General features: G+C 36.6%; 2 protein-coding genes across 2 annotated transcripts; both read right to left on the minus strand.

Annotated features, from left to right (window-relative positions):
* Window positions 1–7,420: 7,420 nt before the first annotated feature.
* LOC145952275 (uncharacterized) lies at window positions 7,421–8,011 on the minus strand. Its single transcript, XM_083064610.1, has one exon. The coding sequence runs from the start codon at window positions 8,009–8,011 to the stop codon at window positions 7,421–7,423; it is 591 nt and encodes a 196-aa protein (XP_082920736.1).
* Window positions 8,012–17,279: 9,268 nt separating this feature from the next.
* LOC109816089 (hypothetical protein At1g04090) lies at window positions 17,280–24,307 on the minus strand. The gene is made up of 3 exons (XM_020380958.3): window positions 23,835–24,307; window positions 19,238–19,324; window positions 17,280–18,899 (listed from the first exon to the last, which is right to left on the minus strand). The coding sequence occupies exons 1-3, from the start codon at window positions 23,950–23,952 to the stop codon at window positions 17,371–17,373; spliced, it is 1,734 nt and encodes a 577-aa protein (XP_020236547.1). The 5' UTR covers window positions 23,953–24,307; the 3' UTR covers window positions 17,280–17,370.
* Between the last annotated feature and the right edge of the window lie 1,234 nt (window positions 24,308–25,541).

The following is a 25,541-nucleotide window of genomic DNA, read 5'->3' on the forward strand; positions in this document are numbered from 1 at the left end:
TTTGTAAATAATATCTTCCCTAGGAGTTTAAAGTCAAAGAATGGCCAAATCCATTATTGATTACACAGAATAATTTCCATTTTTTTCAAGAAATTGTTATATTACATCATTTCTTAATTTTATATTTTCAATAAAATATTTACTAAGAGATTATCAACCACTAAACCTCATAATCAACCATCTTTAGAGTAACAAACTCTAATTCAATAGTTATTATTGGTTGATCTCAAAGTAATTTCACTTGCGACAAAGTGTAATGACACAACATCAATGGATTTTGTCTCACATGGATCCAAAACTCAATTAATTATCAATGTATTTTCTAATATATACAATGGAAAATCCACAATGTTAAATACCATAATTTATGGTACCTCTCTAATATACCATGATATATAAATTTCTCATATGGAGAACACCACATTAATTTGACACTATACAACTACTCAAAATTGTTAGCAATTCACAAATATCATAATTGACAATAGCTTTTAAGAGTTAAACTTAAAAGACTCACATCATTGATACCACCATACCATAGAGGTATCATATTTTATCTATATTCAGTTTGAAGTGAGTCTCATTTCATTCACTAGAATGACTATCATACTAATAATTAGTCCTTTTCACTATAAAGAAATTCTCAAATAATAATTGCTTACATCATTCTCATTATTTAAATGATGCCTCACAATATTCTCATCACCTTTTCACCACACCTAATTTTTTTTATTAATTTTGGCTTTTACACATATAAACAAATATTTAATTTTCCTCAAATACTTTTAATTTAATGCACATATAAGCTTCTCAATCGAGCCATCAACACCAACCTTCCAACAATTTACTCGAACTAAAAAAGACTAGAAGGAAACATATACCATCCAAGAAACTCGTTATGCACATAATCGAAGTGGTGAGTGAGTGCGTCCAACAACACATTCCCTTCAAAGAAATTCTTAACCATCTTCAACCTCTTCAATTGGTCATGAATCGAAAACCTCTGCTGTAAAACCTAACCACCTTGACCATCTCATCCGATGGGCAATCAAACACGTATGTCGACTACAACGACATGTTGTCATCAATGACCTTCCTAGATAGCATCTACTACAAAAAATATGGCATTTAGAAACCACCAAAATCGGTCGCTAAATTGTTAAAATCGGTCGCTATTTACCTTAGCGACCGAATTTAAGTAGTCGCTAAAACCCTGGTCGCAAAGCTGTATAGCGACGAAAAGTTTTTCGGTCGCTAATTTTGACCACAATGGTTGCAATAATTTTGGTCGCCAATGTGTATGGGGACCAAATTATGATTGAATAAATTAGTCGCTAAATATTTATTTTTTATTTTATTAAATTTTATAGACGTTACAAATTTGATCGCTACGAACCACTCATGTTCTTACCGGGGATCCGAAGTAGGGAGGACCCGCTGAGTAAGATCGGTGAGCCTCCTTCGCTGGTACGTTGATGCTCCAAGATAGGGGTGATACCTGCAAAAGAGACTTTGATGCCAAAGTTAGGGTTTGTGTGAGAATGAGTCTCGTATAAGTAATGCACGTATCTTAGTGTGAATTAGGGTTTCGTTGGGCCTTGGGCTCGAGATCAGTTATGACCTATTTAGATATCGAGCTGACATCACTTAGCACGTGTCCGAGGTCACCTTGTGCTGAGATGCCGAGCTCGAGCTCGGCATGGTGATACGAATAGTACACTAGCCCCCCGAGCTCCAAAGATCGTGGGTCGAGGAGTTAAGTTTGAGCTCGTCGAGGAGCAGTGACCTTTCGCGTACGCCTTCCTGTCAAGATGCCATGTGTCGTAATTGTCGCCTCGTTCTCGAGAACGTGCAGGCGGCGTGTTAATGGGATTGACGGTTATGCAATGATGACTTGTATTCGTCATAATGGGCTTCATTTAATGTGTCGTCAGTTGTGTTCCCTGATCGACACGTGTCGTGGCCGTTTTGAATTTTAGAGGTTTCTTTTCTCTCTCTTTCTCACGCCCCTTCCCATTCACTTTACTCTTTTACTCCTTTTCTTTCTTGGCTTCCTGTGCACGCCGATTGGGATTCTACCTCTCCTCGTCTCCGTTTGCTTCTGTCGTCTCCGTTTCCGGTAACCCAGTTGTCGTTATTTTCTGAGGAAGAGTACCAGGTACTTCCTTTCTGCTTCTTCCTTCTCATTCTTCTTCTCTGTCATCTCTCTTCTCGAGTCTTGGATTTCTTGATGGCTGGTAACAGCGGTGCCGCTTCTTCTGCGCCTTCCAAGGGCAAGGGAAAGGCGCACGGCAAGGCAGTGACCGTCGGGACGGCTACCACCGAAAAGAAAAAGGTGGAGAACCCGCCTAAGGACCTCGTCCCAGGCATTCCTGGCTACGACTGGGTCAAGCGTGATGTGGGGGAATTCCAAAGTGCGTTTAGGTCCTTCCTAGAGGTCAATGTGATGTGAAAATAGCTCAGGATCTATGACTCTTCCGTCTCCAAGTTCATCCGGCTCGAGCCCTGTCGACCTGACGAGCGTGTCTATATGGGGGGTCCTTCTGACCCTCCATTCTTTTATGTGTACCAGTTTCTGTTTAGGGATTTAGGCGTGTGCCTTCCCTTTTCACGGTTTGAATGTGATTTTTTGAACTTTATCAACTCGGCTCCTTGCCAGTTGCACCTAAACAGTTGGGGTTTTTTGCGGGCTTTCTAAGTCCTATGTTCAGCCCTAGGGATAGAGGTGTCTCTGCCCGTTTTTCTCCATTTTTACCAGTTAAAAATGGGTGTTCCTCCTTTTGGCTTAATGTCTTTGAGTGGGAGTAAGGATGGGGGTCTATTTTCCCTTTACTCCCAGTCATATAAAAATTTCAAACAAGAGTTTTTTCAGGTGCCGCTTGTTGATGTCAACCCGCTGGAGGATGGGGCGTTCTATTTCGGCGGGTTGCCAAAGTTCCCTTTCTACTGGCAGCCAGCCCCGGCCAGATTTCACGGGGTGGGGAAACTGCAATTGACGGCTTCAGAGTCGGCCGCTATTAAAAACCTTGAAGCGCTTCCTCGCCCGTTGGATTGCAAGCTCGTCTTATCGCTTGCGAACTCGACGTACAAGGGGAGGGGCTTAGAGAGTGAGTGTCTCGTCTTTTTTTTGGATTGTTAGGGTTTGTAAAGGCTTCTTTTGCTGATGTGTCTGATTTCTTATGTTCGCAGGCATAATGGGCAGGAACAAGTGTTGTGAGTTGAAGCATCGCTACAACGTTGCCGAGATTGAGGTTCTAGAGCCCCAAGAGGAGGACGTGGCCCCCCTGGAGACAAACAGGAAAAGAAAGTGATGGAACTAGTTGAAGTAGATTGATGTTTCTTCAAGAGTTCCATGCTAAGGACCGAAATGCCTTGAGGTTTACTCCTTAAGATCTCTGAAATCTCCTTTGAAGAAGCTTCAATGGAGGTGAAGTCTATGAACGAGGTTCGGCCACTCCTTAAGCTTGTGAAGGAAGCTTTAGGAACCAAGCCAAAAGTAGAAGCACTTTGAGAGAATCCTTAGAGTGAGGGTTCTCTTCGGTTTTTATGACTCTTGAGTGGGAGAGAAATTCAGATTATATTTCTCAAATTTGTCAAAAGTGAGTACAAGTGTAGGAAAATCAAATATATAGGGGAAGGTAGCTTGTAGGAGAAGCTAACCTTAACCATGGTTCACTAGGAACCATGGTAGGGTTAACTTAAACTCCCACGGTTTAGCTAGCTTCTAGGAGAAGCTAACCTTGACCATGGTTCACTTAAGAACCATGGTAAGGTAAGCTAACCTTACAAAGGTTTAGAAGCTTGCAAGACAAGCTTCAAACCTTTGAAAGGTAACAAGCAATTTTCGGCCAAAGGAGAAGGAACTAGCTAGGCGGCCTTGAACACATTTAGCTCCATGATTTAATTTGAAAAACTTTGATTTGATTTAGTTAGGTTCATCATATGATGATGAAACCTAGCTAAATCAAATCTATGAAAAATTAGGAGCAAAATGAGTCCAATATGCAAAATTTTGCCTAGGCCCAATTCTGGCCCAATTACTTGTTACACCCACAAGCATTACTAAATGTCCCCCTCTTTTCCCTACTGAAAAAATACAAAATGAATGTATCAACTAGGGAGGTTAAATGGAGCTAAACTCTCCAAGTAGCCTACCTTAAAAACAATATACAAACACTAGGAAAAAGCAAGTAAAGTGCCTCACAAATACAAAGGCAAAATAACCTATACAAGAGACTATTTACAAAATATATGAACAAGGTCTTTAAGATCATTCTATTCCTCTTGGTTCTTTCAGTATATCACCTCTTGGATTCCTTGGCCTTGGCCATAGTCTATCAGAAAGAGGGGAGAGAAAGAGGTCGGGGGGACCTCTGCCCCTCGAGAGGTCGAGGAGGTGACCTCCAAGGCAGCTGACGCCAATGCGGTGGACCTTACCGGGAGTCCGCCGCCTGAGGGAGCTCCCGAAGTGGTCACCGATGAGGCTGCTCGGGCCGCCGAGTAGGTGGCTCAGGATGCCGAGCCAGTCGTCCAGGCTGCCGAGGTTGGTACTCTTTTCCTGCGACTATCTTTCTGTATTGCCTTTATCTTGGCTTATTTTTCTTAAGAAGGAATTTGGTTTTCTGTAGGCCAACAAAGCTGCTGAGGTCTTGGAGCTTCCAAGATTCGAGGCACCAGAGGCGGGTGTTCCCGTTACTGAGCAGGGGATGCCTGCTGCTGCTTCTGTTGAGGCCCGCGGCAAGGGGCCGAACTCCGAGGTCCCGACTCCTACACCCGCAACCTCGGCTCAACCGTCTAGCTCATCGAAGGAACGCCCTAGAAGCCAGAACCTCGCCCAGCGCTTTGTAAAGGGTTCCTCCAAGGTGCGTTTGGACCATGTGAGCGCTTCGGAGGATATAGACTCTCTATGGAGTGCGGGGGTGACCGCGGAGAAGTTCTTCTCCAGGAGTTCACTGAGCACGACTAATCAAGCCATGATCGAGTCGGCCGGGCCGGTGGGAGGTCTTGATTCTGCTGAAGTCTTCCTGTAGAGGACGATGGCCATCGTGGACTATTGGAAACATAAGTGGGCCAAGCAGTAGGAGGACTTGGCGAAGCTAAAAGGGCGAGTCCAGCCCTTGAGGGAGGAGAACAAGGCATTGGCAGCTGCTCTCGGCAACGCCAAGATGCAGAACGAGGTTGAGCTACAAGCTACCCAGAAGGAGCTGGAGAGGGTCCAGAAGTCCTTGGAGATTGCTCTAAGGTCTAATGAGACTTACGCAACCCAAGTCCGTGAGTTGCAGGATCTTTCCAAGTCTTCCCGAGCTCGGGTGCGATCTTTGGAGGATGAGGTCACCACGCAGAAGGCTGAGTTGGTGGCGGCGGCCGAGAAGCGTCTTTGTGGCGAGGTGCTTCTCGGTGGCCAAGTGGAGGAGAATGCCGCTTTGAGGGTGAACCTCGCGAAGCTGGAGGAGGTGAAGGCGGGATTGGAGAAGAAGCTTGAGGAAACCGAGCGGGCTGTCATATTTGAGCACAAAAGGGGATTCCTCAAGGCAGCTCGCCAGGCGAGGCTACTTGCACCGAGGTTCGACCTCTCTGCCATGCATGTGGAGAAGGAGGTTCGCTTCGGGAAGCTGGTGAAGGAGGACGACCTCGAGGACAGCTCCAGTGAAAATGCCTCCATCTAGGCTGCCTTTGTAAAAGCTTAGTTTATTTTTCTCTGCTTTATTTTTCTCTTTGAATTCATGTGTTAAACGCTGCAAACATTGTCATGTATATATTTGCCTTTGCGCTTTTGATGAGTTTGTTTGGACCTATAATTTCGCGTTTACGCTTTAGGCTTGATTTTTTCCTGTTTGCGCGTTTTGAAAAACACGTTCAGTATTTGTTGTGTATTTTTGTACTTTGTGGTGCTCAAACTTAGTTTTAGAGCAAAGTAATCTGTTCCAAGGTTCAAATTTGACCTTGGGCGAAATCGAGATGTTTCGCAGTGAGGTTCAAACTTGACCTCGAATGGATCATACCGAGGTTCGAACTCGGCCTTGAGTTGAGTGTACCAAGGTTCGAACTCGACCTTGAGTTGTTTATATCAAGGTTCGAACTCGACCTTGGATTGATTATGCCAAGGTTCGAACTTGACCTTGGATTGATTATGCCAAGGTTCGAACTCGACCTTGGATGGGTTATGCCAAGGTTCGAACTCGACCTTGGATGGATTATGCCAAGGTTCGAACTCGACCTTGGATGGATTATACCGAGGTTCAAACTCGACCTTGGGTGGAGGTAGAATGAATCGTATTCAGGGTTCATACTCGACCTTGACTAATAGCGGGATAAGTCAGACCAAGGTTCGAATTCGACCCCGGCGTAAAGCAAGATATGTCGTGTCAAGGTTTGAACTCGACCTTCGCTTAGCATAAGACATTTTATGGTAAAATAATGTAAATTTAGGAAAATATGAATGAAAAGAATGAGTTATTTTATTAATTGTGTATATGTGCCTCGTTAAAAACCCTCTCAGCCAAAACCCATTTTTTTTGTTTTTTGGGATAAAAGACTGAGGCGGGAAAAGAGTGCACAACTCATTCGTACAAAGTTAACTGAAGTAAAACTTGAGATGCGTGGCATTCCAAGTTCGCGATATGGGCTTTCCGCTGAGTTCTTCTAATCGGTATGCTCTGTTTTCCAAGTCCTCTACAACTCGGAATGGGCCACCCCAAGTGGGTGCGAGTTTTCCATCTGACGTGTCTTTCCGTGCTTCGCCTAATAATCGCCACACCAAGTCGCCAACTCGGAAGGAGCGAGGTCACACTCGCTTATTGTATCTTATGGAAGCTCAGAGCTTGCAGGCTTCTTCGTGGATTTGAGCTTCGTCTCTGAGCTCGTCAACTAAGTCGAGGTCAGCTGCTAAGTCTTGAGCGTTCTGCTCGCTGTTGAAGACTTGGCGTCAATGAGATGTCTCTCCGATTTCCACTGGAATCATTGCGTCAGCTCCGTAAGTTAGCCTATAAGGCGTTTCTTGCGTTGTTGATTGGGGGGTGCAATGATACGCCCAGAGGATATTGGGAAGTTCGTTAGCCCACTATCCTTTAGCGTTCCCCAGCTGCTTCTTGAGTTCTCGGAGGATGACCTTGTTGGCAGCTTCGACCTGACCATTGGTCTGGGGGTGTTCTACCGAGGTCGGGAGATGTTTGATACCGAGCTCACGAAGGAAGTCCTTGAAGCCTTGTGTGATGAATTGCCTGCCGTTTTCGGTAACGAGGGTGTGAGGGATTCCGAATCTGCAAACAAGATTCCTCCAGGTGAATCTCTGTACATTTTCGATGGTGATTTTGGCGAGTGGGCATGCCTCGATCCACTTGGTGAAGTAGTCGATCGCCACTAGGAGGAACTTGACTTGACCTTTCGCGGGGGGGAATGGCCCGAGGATGTCCATTCCTCACTAGGAAAAAGGCCATGACGACATCATCTGGTGAAGAGTTTCAGGTGGCTGCCGATGCGAGTTGTCAAACTGCTGGCATTCTTTGCACCTTTGTATGTAGTCCTGGCAATCCGACTTCAAAGTGGGCCAGTAGTATCCTGCTCGGAGTACTCTGGTCACCATTGAACGTGCCCCAGAATGCATGCCACATATGCCTCGGTGGATCTCCTCGATGACATAGGCTGGCTGAGGTGCAGTTAAGCACTTGAGCAGTGGGGTGGAGATTCCACGCTTGAACAATTTGTCGCCGATAATCACGAACTTGGCCGACCTCATCCTCATCTTCCGAGCTTCGTCCCTATCTTCGGGCAAAACTCCTGCCTTCAAGTAGCTCCAGATGCCTGCCATCCATCCCTGGTCTTCGCTGTTGCTGGTGCTGACGACCTTGTCGTCTAGGCTGGGTGAGTGCAAGGTTTCCTGGATGATGGTCCGATGTTGTCCAGGGCGTTTGGTGCTGGCAAGCTTTGATAGAAGGTCATCTGTAGTGTTTTGTTCTCGCGGTACATGCTGTATAGTGAACTCGTCGAAGGACGAGATCTGTTGTGATGCCATGTGGAAATACCGCTATAGGAGAACGTCCTTGGCCTGGTATGTTCGCTGAGCTGCTCTACCATGAGTTTCGAGTCGCTTTTGCAACTCACTCTCCTAGCCCTGAGGTCATGAGCCAACCTTAGCCCTATGAGAAGCGCCTCATACTCTGCCTTGTTGTTGGTCACCTTGAAGTTGAACTTGAGGGATTGCTCCAAAGTGACTTGGTTTGGTCCTTCCAAGATGATACATGCACCACCACCTTTAGAGTTGGAGGACCCGTCAACGTGTAAAGTCCATACCTGTGGTTCTTCGACTGAGGTAGGCGTGAGTTCAGCTACGAAGTCGGCTAGGCTTTGAGCTTTCAGGGCGCCGCGACTTTCGTCCTGGATGCCAAACTCAGACAATTCTACCGACCAGGCTATCATCCGCCTGGCGAGCTCCGGCTTCCTCAGGATCTGCTTGATTGGGTAGTCGGTCTTGACGACCACTTGGTGACTCAGGAAGTAAGGTCGGAGACACCTGGCTGCCGTGACAAGTGCCAATGCGAGCTTTTCGATGGTCTGATACCTTTTCTCCGTGGCTTGGAGGACTCGGTGTATAAAATAGATCGGCGCCTGTGTTTTCTGGTGCTCTTGCACTATCACCGCGCTGATTGCGCTTTCTGCCACCGCCAGGTAGAGGAGGAGGTTGGCTTTGTGATCCGGCCTCTGAAGGATTGGCGGAGTAGTGAGGAAGGTTTTGAAGCTTTTGAAAGCCTCCTCGCATTGGTCTGTCCACTCGAAGTTCTTTGGCTTGCGCAGTAGGGTGAAGATGGGCCCTGCCTTGTCCGCCAACCTGGGGATAAAACGGGACAGGGAGACCAACCTGCCTGCTAGACGCTGAACATCTTTCACGGTCTGGGGACTCTACATCTGAATGATGGCATTGCACTTTACCGGGTTGGCCTCGATCCCCCTGCTAGTGATCATGAAACCCAGGAACTTACCTCCCTTGGCACCGAAGACACATTTCTCTGGGTTAAGACGCATGTTGTGTCTCCTGATCTGGACGAACACCTCGGCGAGGTCGGCGGCATGAGCTTCGGCTGAGGTGGTTTTGACCACCATGTCATCGATGTAGACCTCCATGTTTCGGTCGATCTGCTGGTGGAAAACCTTGTCCATTAGCCGCTGGTAGGTGGCTCCTGCATTTTTTAGGCCGAAGGGCATCACCCTGTAGCAGTAATTGGCGCGGTCGGTGATGAACGATGTATGCACCTCGTCTGGTCGGTACATCAGGATCTGGTTGTACCCAGAGTAAGCGTCAAGAAAAATTGAGAAGGGCTTGCCCGAATGCTCTGTCAACCAGTCTGTCGATACTCGACAAAGGATACGAGTGCTTGGGGCATGTTTTTTTTAGGTCGGTGTAGTCGACGCACATGCGCCACTTCCCCGAGCTCTTCTTCACCAGAACCACATTTGCCAACCATGTGGTGTATCTGACTTCACGGATGAAGCTGGCATTCAGTAACTTTTGTATCTCGGTGATGATGGCCTCCCGCCTCTCGCCACCGACTTTCCTCTTCCTCTGGGCCACTGGTTTTGCCTCCTTGTGAATTGCTAACCTATGACAGATGAAGTCGGCGTCTATACCTGGCATGTTGGCACTGGACCACGCAAAGAGATCGGCATTCTTGAGGATCTCATCTTCGAGTTGTTGCCGCAATTTCGGGTCCAACTGCCTGCTGATTTTCGTGCACTGCCCAGGAAGACTCCCGATTTAGAGGTCATTGAGCTCGTCGATGGGACTTGGTCGTTCATCATGGGAGTCGGACCTCGGGTCGAGGTCAGTGATATCCACGTGGGCGATGTGAGCCACTATGGGGGATCACTCCGGCAACGCTCGTCAGATGAGGAGACCTTGAGGCTTTCGGCGTAGCACTGCCGGGCTGTCTTCTGATTTGCCTTGATGGAGATAATCTTGCCGTCAGTCCCGGGGAATTTCATGGTGAGGTGCGGGGTAGACACCACTGCTCCGAGCTGGTTAAGCGTCGGTCATCCAATAATGATGTTGTAGGACGTGTTGGCCTCGACGAGGAGATATCGGATCATGATCCGCCTTGTGTCCGGAGAGGTCCTAAAAGTTGTCATCAGATCCACGTACCCTCGAGTGTGAACTCGCTTTCCTGCCAATCCAACTAATGGCTCTGTGTGAGGCTGGATAAGGGAGTGAGGGATATCTAACCTGAGGAACGTCGGCCAATAGAGGACGTCAGCCGAGCTTCCTTGGTCGATCAACGTCTTGTGGACCTCCTAGTTGGCGACCTCCACGACGATGACCATCGGGTCATCCTGGTTGGGGCTGACGCCAACGTAGTCGTCATCAGTGAAAGTGATTGGAGGCGAGCTTTGATGCGAGGCCAAGGTAGCGGAGTGGACGTTGTTGATGTTGCACAAATGTCGTTTCTGCGCCGAGCTGCTAGAGCCTCCCCCTGCAAAGCCACCTGCAATTGTGTTAATGACGCCCCGCAAGGGGGCTGACCCTGTTTCCTGGCTTACCTCGGCCTGTACTGCACTGCCGGTGTTTTGCTGAGAGCCAGAGGGTTGGTCCGTGTGAGCTCCCGAACCGCGACCTCTGCCTCGTCCTCGTCCACCGTAGCCTCCTCTGTGACCCTGCTGTCGTTGGACATATTGGCCGAGGTGACCTGCCTGGATGAGTTCTTCGATATGGTCTCGGAGTGTGTGGCACTCTTTAGTGGTGTGACCGTGGTTTCGATGGTACCGGCAATGTTTGGACTTGTCTGCACTGTTGGGAGTGTGACCTGGTGGTGGCAGGGTGAGCAGATTGCTATTACTTGCCTCCTCCAGGATGTGAACTCGGGGCGTATTCAGGGGAGTGTAGAAGTCGTATCTCCCCCCTTGCTTGTCCTAGCAGCTTTCTTGAACTGGCTGTCATTGGTGACCTTCATCTTGTCTTTGTGGCCACTGTCGGGCTTCGCTTGTGATTTTCTGCGAACCTGGTCACGGAAGGCAGAATGTTCTTCCATTTGGATGTACCCCGCAGCACGGGCACGGAGCTCGTCCATATCGCGAGGAGCTTCACGACATAGATTGTCGATGAACGGTCCGGGCTTGAGTGCCATGAGCATGGCGTGTAGGGCGACCTCGGGATTCAGATTTCGGATCTTTACCGAGATGGCAGCGAATCGTTCCATAAAAGCCCGGAGTGGTTCATCGTCGCCCTATCTGAGGCTGGCCAGAGCAGCGGACGTCACGTGGTGAGGTCGACACGTTGCATGCTGCACTATGAATCGTCTGACCAGACCAGAGTACCGAAGCTGTCAATTGACTCGGCAGGTAGCTGGGTGTACTAGTTGAGTGCGGCCCCTTTGAGCGAGGTCGGAAAGACCCTACACAGAATAGCATCCTCATTAGTGTAAAGGTTTACCTGTGTAGTATAGAGGTCGATGTGCTCGTCCGGATTACGGTCGATGTGGAGAGGATTCCATCCAAAGGGGAGGGGCGTTTCCATAATGCCATCCACAAAAGGATGACGGCGGAAGGTCGCTTGATTTCCCGTGACGTGTGCAGGGGCATTGCTGACCTCATGGGCCAACTTGTTCGTCAGCGCGTGTGACCGATGTGTGGCAGGCTTGGGAGTCTGTGCCCTAGGTGCTGTCGGCAGATGAGAAACTGAGTGTCCCTCTTCCTCGTTTAGGTTACTCGGTTGAGGGGGTTGATCAGAGGTGTGCCGTGGTAGTTGAGCGCGAATACGCTCATTCTCAGCGCGCAGGGCCGCTAGGTCAGCTTCGTTAGCGATTCGCATCGCTGCTAGGTCAGTTTTGTGCTTGGCACGCATGCTTTGCAGATCAGCGGTGTGCTGCTGCCCATCTGCTCGACCTGCTCGATCAGCCTTCTCAATGCTGCTTCGTTGTCCATGCTAGTTGCGTGATCTAGGTCATCTGTTGCGCGTCTGCTATGGCTTCTGGTGAAAACCATAAGCGTGGCCGATAAGAGTTGTCTTGATCGGCCCCACGGTGGGCGCCAAATGTTCTTACCGGGGATCCGAGGTAGGGAGGACCCACAGGGTAAGATCGGTGAGCCTCCTTTGCTAGTACGTTGATGCTCCAAGATGGGGGTGGTACCTGCAAAAGAGACTCTGATGCCAAATTAGGGTTTGTGTGAGAATGAGTCTCATATAAGTAATGCACGTACCTTAGTGTAATTAGGGTTTCGTTGGGCCTTAGGCCCGAGATCAGTTATGACCTATTTAGATATCGAGCTGACATCGCTTAGCGCGTGTCCGAGGTCACCTTGTGCTGAGATGCCGAGCTCGAGCTCGGCATGGCGGTACGGATAGTACAACTCATATTTGGCCTCTCAAGGATTCTATTTCACAATACTTCACTTTTCAGCATGTTTTGTCCTTAATTACACAGTTTCTGAGAAACTTCCCAGAAGGTCACCCATCCCTATATTACTCCAAGTCAAACACGCTTAACTATGGAGTTCTGATGAGATAAGCTACAGAAAAACAGATCCACGTTATTAGTATAGGGAGTACAAATTAATTCATTTAAGTCATCCTCAACTATACAATCTCATACTTATACTATCTTTAGATCCTTCTCATTTCGGTATGTCTGGACGGTTATAAATATATAATAATATATATAATAATTATATTACTAATAATAATAATAATTATATTATATTTAATTAATCTTTATTTATATATATATATACTTATTTTTATAATTAACAATCTACTTATTTTTATTTAAAATTAATATTATGATACAATTTAAATTATTTATTATAAATTTAAAAGTTTAAATAATAATTTATATATTTTAAAATGAGAATGGTTATAATAACACTGGTATAACTTTTACTAAGTATTACACCGCTCAATAACTTTATATTAAATGTGAATTTTGTAAATTCAACCGTTAGATTGAATGTTCATATCACTTTATATGTTTATATCAAGTTTTGTTAAAATTGAACAACAACTTTAAGGTAATCAAAGTGCTCATATTTTAGTATATTTTGATATGTATATATTACATCAATTTTGTTTTACAAGAATGAAGTATCAAATCATCTTGAATTCATATAAAATTTTGTATGTATAATCTATAAGAGTAAAAACTTTTCAATCTAACGGTTGAATTTATAAAATTCACATTTAATATAAAGTTGTTGAGCGATGTAATACTTAGTAAAAGTTACACCGGTGTTATTATAACCCTTCTATTTTAAAATATTATTTTTATAAATTAAATTTTAACATTTTAAATAAATTATTAATTAATTTAATATAGTTATGCATCTTAAATCTAAGATATAAAATTCAAAAAATATATTTATCCTTGTTTTATTTTCTCATTATCAACCATTAATAAAATACTAATTTAAAATCTTATCAAGTTATATTATAATATTTTCATATCAAGTTTAAAACTAGATATTAGTTATACAAAAATATCAAAATCATATAGTAAATTATTAATAAGATTCTAGTTAAATAATTTAAAATAATTAATTTTTCAACTATATTGTCTGCAAATAATTTATTCCAAAGCTAATCAATCTTTTTCTATATTAATTATTCGTAAAATTTAATAACTTTTAATTAATTTAATAATTAGATCGATGAAATTCTTATATTTTTGATAAATATAAATTTGTCAGAAATATTTCATCAATAATATAACTCACGTGTTATTGGTGTATATATTTATATATATAATTTATTTTATAATTTTTATTATTAAACTAATTGAATATTAATTATATTTTATCACTTTTTAATCAATTGATGAGAGGATGAAAATGAATTAATAAAATTAAAACAAAATTAATTAAAAGTATCTTTTTTGGTGAATGCTTAATTTAAAAGTATTTGTTATGAATAATTAAATGAAAAATACATTTTAAAATTTTATGATGGTTATTGTTAAGTTAACACAATAATTGTTTTTAAAAAATATCTAATTTTTTGATCGATTTTAGATTTGTTTGATAAGTTCTTATTAATCCTTATATAAATCAATTATTTTTAAGTTGATGGATCTAACACGTTTATATCAATTGAAATAGATGTTTAAGTCTAATTTTTAAAATAATAATTGAAATAAAATAAGATTTACTAATTAAAAAGAAGTTTTTTTACCTTAACAAAATTGAAAAGCACAATAAATTGTGTATCATCATATTATCTAATAAAATAAAATATTAAGTATGATAAAAGAGCAATAAATTTCTCAAGAGAAAAATAAATAAATTTGATAGATAAATTATTATTCAAATTAGTCCAAATTTTTTAAAAGATTCAATTAAAAATTATTATTTAAATTTCTTTTATAGCATTATGTTTCTCATTTTTTAATACATTATGATATATTATCTATTTTAAATTATATAATATGTATTATTTAAAAAAATAAAATAATTTTATTGGAAGGGTCATGATTTTTATTTCTTATCATTATAAAAATAATATTATATATTTTTATATTTGCTTTCTTTTTTTAAAAAAATACATTCTTAAATTTTTTTAAAAATTTACATTTAGCGATCGATTTTTATTTCGTCGATACCATTATTATAAATAATATTTTTGTATTGTTTTTAGCGATCAAAATTTTTTCGTCGCTAATTTAGCCACCGATATCAATTCGGTCGCAAATTTACATACAATTCAGTTGTTATTTAGTCGCTAAAGGATATGTAATTTACAAACTGAATAGCAACAGAATTAGCGACAAAAAATTACTACTAAAAATATTCTATCGCTAGTTCGGTCACAAATTTACATACAATTTACTCACTAAAGGATATGTAATTTACAAACTAAATAGCGACAGAATTAGCGACAAAAAATTTCTACTAAAAATATTTGGGCGCTAAATAAAAACTGCAACTAATTATATCGCTATTAGCGACGGAAAAAAAAAAAATCGATCGCTAAATTGACTATTTTTTATAGTGTACGTGGCCCTTTATCAAACTCACTGCTATTCCACAACAAGTTGAGTATCGTCAAGCCTTCAATAATAAGGCTTTTGTTGAAGAAAATTTGCGTTAAGGAGGCGATTCTCGTTCTCTTGTGCAACTCCCTTTCTCGCTCACAAAAAAATCAATGTTTATCTCTATAAAGTGCAATCATTTCTCCTTGAGGAATCCCCGCACCGTGTTGCATGCTTTGTAGTTGGACCACAAGAAGAAGGTGACGCATCCTTACATTGTGGTTATGGTTCCCACCATGGAAGAATTTGATGTCATCGAAAATGAGAAGTACTACACCATAATGACGACGACCTCCTCTACCTCAACACCACACAGTTTCATCTATGTGATCGATCGATGAAGCAAGATGGAGGACATCGTCATCAAGTCGTGGTGGTTACTATTTCTTCCCAATTTATTAAGTGTTTCACTATAGGCAACGTCGTCATCCTTTAGATTGTTGTCCGTGGATGTTGAATATACGAATTGATTGAACTTTGGAGGCATGCAATGCATTATCCTAAAGGCTTATCTGCAGACTCTTGTACAAGTCTCCCAAGAAAGAATAAAATCTTCTTGGTACTAGACTAACAATGCATATCTAGCAAGTTCTTAACACAGAAAAGAAAAAAAACATAAAGAAAGAGAGAAAATACCAATGTTTTGTGCATCCGACTTTATTAGTTTTCAGTACCTATAAAAGAGGATACTAACTGTTGTAACTATAATCAATCATGTGAGTTAAAAACAATTAATTTTAAAACATTTGATAATTTAAATTAATTAAAACTACAACGGTCAAATTATTATATATCATTAAAACCAATATTAATTAGGTTTTAAAACATGTAACTAATAAAATAGTTACTTTAATCTAAATATTAAATTCAAAATAATTTTGTGAATAAAATAGCCTTGTGAAGTATCTCAAAATATACAATATATTGTTTATGTATGAAAGGGAAAATGTCTTTTTTGGCAATTGAAGGGTAACTTTCAATACTCAAAGGTGACTTAAAAATTATATATTCAAAGAAAAATTAAAACATAACATTCCTTTAATAAAGGAGTGATATCCATCTCCCTTAATCTTCAAAAGGTGGTGTCAACCTTTGATAAAGCAAGGTTGTATGATAACCCATGGATATGAGTACAAATATGATTATTAGGACAAAAAAGACAAAAGGTGTTATAATATTTATTAAACTTAAATTTATTACTAATTAAATGTCTTATTGCTTGTAAATTGCATTCTTAATTGTTAGAATTATTTATCTACACATATCTATAAATATGCTTTACATGTTGTGCTCTGAGCGTGAGTACTCTATAATTCATGTTGTACATGTAACAGGTATGTACCTATATTTGGTACGCATTGGGTACTCATGGATACGTACTGAGTACACACCTAGAACGATTTTCAAAAAAAAATAAGGGTACTTAATTTGAGTACTCATTGGTACTTTTTGGATACGTATCAACTCATACCCAAGTATGAAAAATAAAAACCTAAATGTCAGTAATTTTTTTTAAAAAAATTAGGTTTTAAATTATTCTTATTTGCTCTCTAATCTCAATTTTCATCCACAAGTCACATAACACAACTTGTCAATGACTTCAAAGTCTATAACATTCTTGAAGTTGCTACATTTTTTTATGAACCAAAGTTAAAATCAATCTTTTTTACGGGTGATAGACAAGGAAACGATGAAATTAAAAATGTTTAAGTGTGATGTATCACAATTAAAATGTGATATTATAACCATGTTTTATGGTTGATATTATAACTCAAGTGACAAGTGTCCTATTTATTTATTAATTTTTTATCATTTATACAATTCACTCAAGTTTATATAATTAAAAATTATATTTTTTAAATTACATTAATGTACCCATAGTCTTGATTTAAAACAAATTGTGTATCTGATATTCGTATCCACATTCGTACCTAGTATCATACCGTATCCATGCAACACTTTGTAGGTATAGGTGATATACGAAACATTTATTTCTTTCTAATTATTTTAATTAGGATATTTATTTAGTACTCTTCACTTATTTGGATTTTTAAACACCCTAGTTATATGTTACTTTTGAAATTTTATTGGTTGTTTGTTTACGCTCTTGAACTTTTATGTTGTTTCTTTCAATAAAATAAATACGAAGTTATAATTTTAGATTTATATGTTTTTGTAGATAATAAACATATTCTAGTAATGTTTTATTAGGTTTGAGTACTATATGAAGCTATTGTTTGTTTCTTTTGTTTTTAATATTGTTTTTCCGATATATAATTCCACTTTGAACACAATAATATTATTAATTAACATCGCCACAAATTATTTTGTAGTTTGAAACAATTAATTTAACTAAACTCTATAATCTTCACCTTTCATCTCCACTCCAATTATCTTTCTCCTTTGGACCTGTGGGTCCTTCCTCTCCCAACACCTCACTAGGCAAACTCCTCACGATGTCTTCCAAAGCAGATTTAAGTTTTCCTGGCAATAACTTCTCAAGCTTCTTCAACTCTTCATCTATAGTATAATCAATTTTAGGACCCCATTCCCTAAAGTAATTCAACCATGGAGGCTCTACAACATCAGAACCCAAATACCCAACAGAAACTAATTCAAATGCCCCCATATCCATGAAATTGTCACCTTTAGCAGTGTCATTCCTTATGCCTACTTTATTTGACCCTATCAAATTAAGGCCTTCATGTGGGTATGATGCATGGCCATGCAAAGAAGAATAATATAGTGGTTTGTTGCCACTTTGGAACTCAAGTTGGGAGGAATCAAGCCACATACCTTTACTATGTTGTGAGAAATAAACATGCTTTAGTTCACCATTGAAGTTACTTACCCTTAGTGTCACATGCTCCCAATCACCGACATGTTCACCTATCTTCCCCAAATTAATAGTGAGGAACTCTACTTTTGCTCTTGCGGGTCCATTGAAAGGGTAGAATACCCATATGGCAATGTCAGTGAAGGTTCCTCCAAGCATTGGTTTCACATGTACATAACTTTTAGCACTTAGCAAATCTCCCATCATGACCCTCTCTCTTTTAGTTGAATCAACAGGAAGGTCCAACCAATAGGCACCGTCATTGTGAGGATCCTGAGGTAGGTTAGTGCCATTTGGTGCTATTGAGATAGGACTTGACTCTTGATCTTTCTTGTATAGAAGTGCCCCATTGGAGAAAAACCACTCCACAGAAGATGGAAAGTATACTTCATCAGGATGCAAGTACATAACTGGAGAGTAAACTTGGAGTATTGTCGTGATTTGTTGTAGGGTAGGCATGTATTTTGGGATAGAATTGGTGTTTTTCAAGCAAGCAATAGATGGACTGCTAGAACTCCCATTTTGTACAACAAAGGTGCCTACTCTAACACCAGGATCTTGGATTCCCCTATTGCTTGGTCTAACATCATAAACGTTAAAGTTGTCTGATCCCCAAATCAATGAACTTGTCTCACTTTGGTCAGTGAAGTCTAACCTGACACACCTGATTTTGTCAAGGGAAGGCTTATTTGGTGTGGTGGTGACAACATGACCTACAGCTTTGTACCCATCAGGTGCTGTTGGTAGCCAAACATAGATGGGACCATCGTCAGATGCACTGTTCCATACAAGCATGTAATCAATTGGTGGTTTTAAAGTGGGGTTACTGGTGTTTGTAGATAGATCTTTTGCCGCCAGTACCCATCCAAAAAGAGGCTTGTTGTTGGGTTGGCTATAGCTACCCAACATAAAGAAACCTTGTGGTATTCCTGATGGTTCAAAAATTGTGAAACCTTGATCATCAGGTCCACCACCATAGGTGCCCCAAATTTTGTTGAATGTTGATATTTCAGACACTTGCAGCCCACCAAGATCAATTATTTCAGTTGCAAAATTACCACCTGATCAATGTAGCAATTCACCACCAACAATAATCAACATGCATTTACTAGATAATGGGTTTGTTTATTTAAACTAAAAAAATGTTTCTAAACAAGTGCTTATAAAAAAAAAAAAAGTAATTATTTAAGATGCATATAGACATTATTTCTTAAAAAAAAATAGAAAAATGCTTATTTAAAAAAAAAAAGTTTAGACAAATACATGAAGAAATTAAATAAAAAAAAAGTTCTTACTTTATTTAAAAAAAAAATGTTTTTGAAAGAAAAAAAAAAAAAAAAAAAAAAACAGAGTCTATATCACAACAATAAGAGAATATGACCAATCACATTATGGTTACCTGGAGGCCAAGAAGAAGTTGTAATAGGGGCATGAAGTTTGAATACGGTATCAATGGGGAGAGTTCGCTTTTGGGGCAAGTTATTTCCTGCACAACAACATGTGGTAAGACAACTATACATTATTGAGTTTTCCATGAAAAAATGAGTCTCAATACATGGACAACATGGATATTTTACAATAATATAGATTTAAAAAAAAAAAAAAAAAAAGGAGTGTATTCCTTTGAAGATAATTTTGAAGGTAAAAATATAAAATAAAAGGGTTGCCCCTGGGATGTGTTGTTCAAGGAAGCTAATTTGGCTACATAGACAAAGTTTTAAACATTTTTCAACTTCACTTACATACCAAGATGTTCATTAAGCAAATGACTTGTTTGTCTTGATCACCTTTATATCCTTTTTATAAAGGAGATGTCAATTTATATGTGATTCTCTTGTAGGGTTATTATCCATGGATATTTTTTCTCCTTTTATTTTATTATAATTTTGTGTTGTTAACTACATCACAATTTACAAGTATCCTAGGGTCCCTTGAATTCGGATTTGTGTGACCTAAATCTGATGAAATGGACCAAAAATTTTACTATGGCATTTATGTGAAGAGATGTCAACACCTTAAAAATTGTTTTTGTTTGAAATATCTTGTAGTGCAATTATCATTATTATCGAATTTACTTCACATTTATAGAAGCAGAGGAACCGGTGCAAAACATAATACTTTGTTACGTATTCAAGGGCATAGTTACATTCTTTATATTAACAAATAGTAAAATAACCAAAACATGCACAACAATAATCCTATATAGTAAATATAAATTTCATAAATAATAGAAGAAAATAAAAATTTGTGTCATCTTGTGTAATTATCAAGCAAATTTAGAGACATTTTTGTTATTGTGTGTGGACCACGTTTTTAATGAAGAAACTCATGATGCATTATAGAATTGAGTCTACATGTTCCAATCATTATGAATTATCAAAATGGTTAAGGAGAATCATATACATATATATAAAGAACATATAATAAAAAATTCGAATCTTTTCTTCCCGTAGAGCCACATGTTCCTTTCACATCAACTTATTGTACGGTTCAAGTTAGCTGCATCATCAAATGTGCAAGCAATATCTTAAAAATACAATTCAACAAGAAACTATTATTTAGCAAAATAACTTTTGAGTGGAGATTTTCTTGCATGGCTTTGTTTTTCTTTATCGACTAGCAAACTTTAAAAGCTTTTCTTAAGGGTCTAAAATTTAACTTTTTTCAATTAATTATACTTTTATAAAAAAAATTGACTTAATCTTTTTCGTTTTTGAAAAAAAACATTGCCTAATCTGACCTAATATATAAATAAGGCTAAAAACCTATTTTGATACCTTATAATGATTGTTTGTTTCAATTTAGTCTCACTTTTATTTTTAGTTTTAATTTGATCTCAAACTAATTAATTGGTTTCAATTTGGTCGCTAATAAATTAATTTGGCCCCTAAAAAAAAGAAAAAAATTATTACTATATTTATAAGACAACTGTATTTTATAAAAATAAGTAATTTTAAAATTTTTAACATAAATTTTTTTTTTAAAATTATTATATTTTTTAATAAAATTAATAAATAATATTCTATTATCAGTTTTGGAACAGACCGTTCTGAATCTAGAAATAAAAGTGGGACCAAATTGAAATCAGTTTGAAACCAATTAATTTATTAAGAATTAAATTAAAATTAATTAATTAGTTTAAGACTAAATTGAAATTAAAAATAAAAATAAGACTAAATTAAAACAAACAATTATTATAAGGAACGAAAATAATATTAATAGCTTTCATATTCCTACCCTTAAGAAAAAGAAATGGGAAGGGCATGTTCAAGAAAGGTTTATTTTTCAAAACAGATTTCAAAATGTTAAAAGAAAAAAAGCAATTATTTTTAAAAACTAATTAATTCAAATATTGGCTATGAAGTAGACTGCTCAAATTAATTAATAGGGTTATAGCAATGACCTGTTCGTTAGATGGTCCAGTTTTGAGTTAGTGTAACAGAATAATAATGGTGATATATATTAACCGGTTTATTTGAACAATTGCTTTTTAATATTAGGTGTGTATTAATTAGAATCATTTTATTTCATGTGAAAAAATATTCCATGGTATAATTTTATTGAAATAATTTGCGGAAAGAAATAACATAACTTGCACATTAAAATATCATTCCAAGTCACATACAAAATTTTAAAATGTCAATTCAATGATATTTTCTTAAAATATACATACAAAATTTTAAAATTTTAATTTGATATATTTTTTCAAAATTTACCATTAAATCAAAAATTTATTTTAATTATATATATAAACTTTTATATTAATAGAAAATTATTAAATATCTCATTTATATAAATCAAAACTAACATAGTACTAAAGTGATTAATAAGTTGAATTTAAGGTTGAATGGTTTGAATTATATTTGAGTTCAATCTTTACTTACTTTTCGGTCAAAACCAAATTAACTAGTACAAAATCAAAAAAAATGACATATATATTTTTAAAAACCATTAAAATATAAATAATTTGATCAATTTTTTATTATTTAATTTTAAAAAAAATTATTGAACAGCATAATAATTATTAAAAAAAATTCCTATGTAATTTGATAATACACGTGTAAGGTAATATACAATCTTAATCTAACGGTAAATTTTAAAAAAAATTAATTTAAAAATTATTAAATAATATAATAATATTAAAGATAAAAAAACAAAAAAAAAAAAAGAGAGATCATATCTATGTGTCGGTTCCTCCGGCGTCACCGTGTCCGATATATTCTCGTGAATAAACTGTTATAAAATAAAAAAAGAATTGGATTGGAAGCATATGTTCCGCGTTAAGGACAAAGCATGGCTTTAAAAAATGCTTTGCCACGGCCTACTAACTGCAATTATGGCTCATTAATGGATTTATATATCGAAACCACAACCATAGAAAATTGTAATTGCCATCATTACCTTTATTTAAAATTCTTGGGACTAATTATTCTCTAATTCTTTTTTTTTTTTTTTACATTTTAGATGAAAAAAAATTCATTTTTATTTTATTTCATCCATTCTATTTTACTTATTATTTAAGAAATACTATAGTCAGTCCAATTATAAAATTGTGATAATATATATGAAATAAAATTATTTTTAATATTTTTATACAGATATTAAGAAACCTAATTAATATTTGGATTTAATCACTTTAGTTAATTAATATTTATGTTCTATCAGTGTAATTTTCTTTTACATGATTGACCAATTGAAAAACGATATTGATATGATATTTAAGATGATTATGAAATGTTTTTGTTTATCATTCATATTAATTAGAGTTCCTCTCATTTATAATCATTTTATATTTTCTCGCTCCTAAATAAACATTTCATAATAATTAAAAAATATATTTAATGTTTTATTATTATTGTAAAATGACAATTAAAATAATCTTTTTAAGAAAATTTGTTCGGACTCGATCAGACGTAAAAGTAATTAACTTGTGCGCAAATAAAAAGAAAAGCTAGTTAATAGAATCTAATTTTATTAATTTTAACTAAAATAATTTTTTATTGTCCTTCATTGATATTAAATATTAAAATAAAAGAGTTTACTCAAATGAAGAGTATTTAAAAAAATAGTGACATTGAATGAGATAAATCTAATTAAGTTTATTTATATTTTAGTTTAATATTTGAAAGACTTTACTAAAATTAATCAGTAATATTATTTTAATAAAGATTAATTATTGATAGATATTTCGTACTAATAATATAATTATTTAATAAAATAGAATGAGTAAAATAAATTATTTGAAAAAAATTATACATAATATATAAAAAAAAAGTTTAAATATATTTTTGATATCTCAGGAATAATTTTTTCCTAAATTGTAGAATTTTAATTTTTTTTAATCTCCGTAATTTTTTTTAAAAATATATCATTTTAGTCCTTCTATATACTTTTTTTATCCCTCAATCTTAAAATTTATGTTTTTGGTCACAAAGTATCAAAATTTAATATTTTAATTGCTTTGCTTAATTACGCTATAAAAGATTAAAATAATATATTTTTAAATTACAGAAACTAGAAAAATAAATTTTAAATTTATGAGATTCAAATAATAAATTTTTATTTTAAAGATCAAAATACAAGTTTAAAATTGGAGAATAAAAATATATACCTTAAATTTAAAAAATTAAAAATATAATTACATGAAAAAGTAAATTTTTTTTTATACTCTAATAATGTTTGTCAGAAACTAATCTCTCAAAAACTTTTTAATATTAAAATTATTCATTAAGATTTTTTTTTTTTATCAAATTCAATACTTAAAAATTAATCATAATACTAATTAGCCACATAATGTGAAAAGACAAAAACACAAAAAAACCACAGACCACATTTCCACCCGTTTCCGGTTATGTAATTATGTTCTTATCCTGACATGGATCTGAACTCACCAAAAGAAGAACAATAGCAAACTCCAATTCAGGAACCAACTCACCAAGCAAGTTAAACAACAAAAGATGAAGTAATTAACAATGGCAGAGAAGTGAGTATAGTACCTTTAGGATGCTTCTTCCATGGTGCATGCAGCTTCTTCCACGGTGCAATTGCAGGAACCCCTATTGCTTGTGTTGCCAATACAAACACAGCACAAAAAACCCCCACATTGACACCCATTTGTGTCACTTTTTCAGATCTCACAAACTCTTTGCCAAATAGTCAAAACTCACTGCAACTAAGCAAGAAAAGCACAACAAAGTTTGGTTGTGGTTGGTACTGCACACTAATCAAATTTATTCTAAAGCCTTAGATATCTATAATGGGGTTTCGTTGGGTATGGGGTGGATCCACTTATATATCATATATCTTTCATTGATTGAATCTCTTGTGGCTCTGTCTCACCCTCTTAAAATAAAGTATTTTTAAAAAGTTTACCAATAATCTTTTCCTCCATTTCCCTTTTCCCACTTTTGGTTCTGATGATTCCTATTGTGTTCCTTTTCATGTTTTCCTGTTTTCTTATTTTTTAATGTAGGACCTTTTTGGTTTTTCTCCACTTCTGTTGTCCCTTCCATCCAAGGGTAAGTCACGGATAAAGGTGGGCCACGTCGTATGAGGAACAACGATAAACGATAATAAATAAATATCTTTTTTATATTTAAACATATATTAATTACTACTTCAAATTTAAGGATGCATTTAATTTTTTTAATCTAAATTTAAAGTTTTTCATTTTGCTTTCTATAATTTTAAAAAATCTTATTTTAATTTATCAAGATCACTAATACTATAATATGAGAGAGTTATACAATATTAATTGAGTTTAATATGATGTTTTTATTAAAAAAGATATTAGTAGGTAAATTTTGTCTAATAAACTTAATAATAGATAAGTTTTATGATCTTTTATCTTATTTTTATTTCATTTGTTTCCTTTTAAAATAATAATCATTTTCAATTTTGTAACATAATTATAATTAATTTTTGACTGACTCAAGACGTAAAACGTGTAACATTATATTCATCTATATGAAAATTATATAATACAATTGACATTTGAATAAATAAAAAAAAGGGACCATAAATATAGTAAAAATTATATGAAAAAAAAAATATCTCATGAACAACTAGAAGATAACATAAAATTATGTCTTGAAATTTTTTATTTTCATCATGTTTATAACATATTTGGTTTGAATTTCAATTTCATCAATAATTTTCATATAGGTGAATATTAGGAGAAAATTTTCAAGATTTAAATCATTCAAAAAAAGATTGAAAGGACTAAATTCACCTAAATTTAGGAGATAAAGGATAAATAAATATTTTAAAAGATAAATAAATAAAATAAATCTAAAAAATAATATAAAGGGTCAAAAATATTATTTAACCTAAAGAATAATACTCATTAATGATTTCAAGTCTTAGAAATTTAAGAAAAATATGCTTTTAATGTTTTGAAAAGCATTAAATATATTGACTTTTTTATTTATTTAATACTATATGCATTTCTATATACTCTTTTAAATTCTTTACCAAAAAAAAATATACTCTTTTAAATTATGAATATAAGTATGAAAGACAATGGGTATGGTTTGAGTCGAGTCCTATAATATCCGTACCAAGTTTCATATTTTTGTGAGTAGTAATTTTAATTCTCATCTCATACCCATTAGATACCTGTGTACTCATACCCGCATTCGCAACCTGTATTTTACTTATATATAAAGTAAATAAATTAATAAAAAGAGATAATATTTTACACA

This window comes from Cajanus cajan, chromosome 10, assembly GCF_000230855.2.
Source record: "Cajanus cajan strain Asha chromosome 10, NIPB_CcT2T_4, whole genome shotgun sequence".
Classification (NCBI taxonomy): domain Eukaryota; kingdom Viridiplantae; phylum Streptophyta; class Magnoliopsida; order Fabales; family Fabaceae; genus Cajanus; species Cajanus cajan.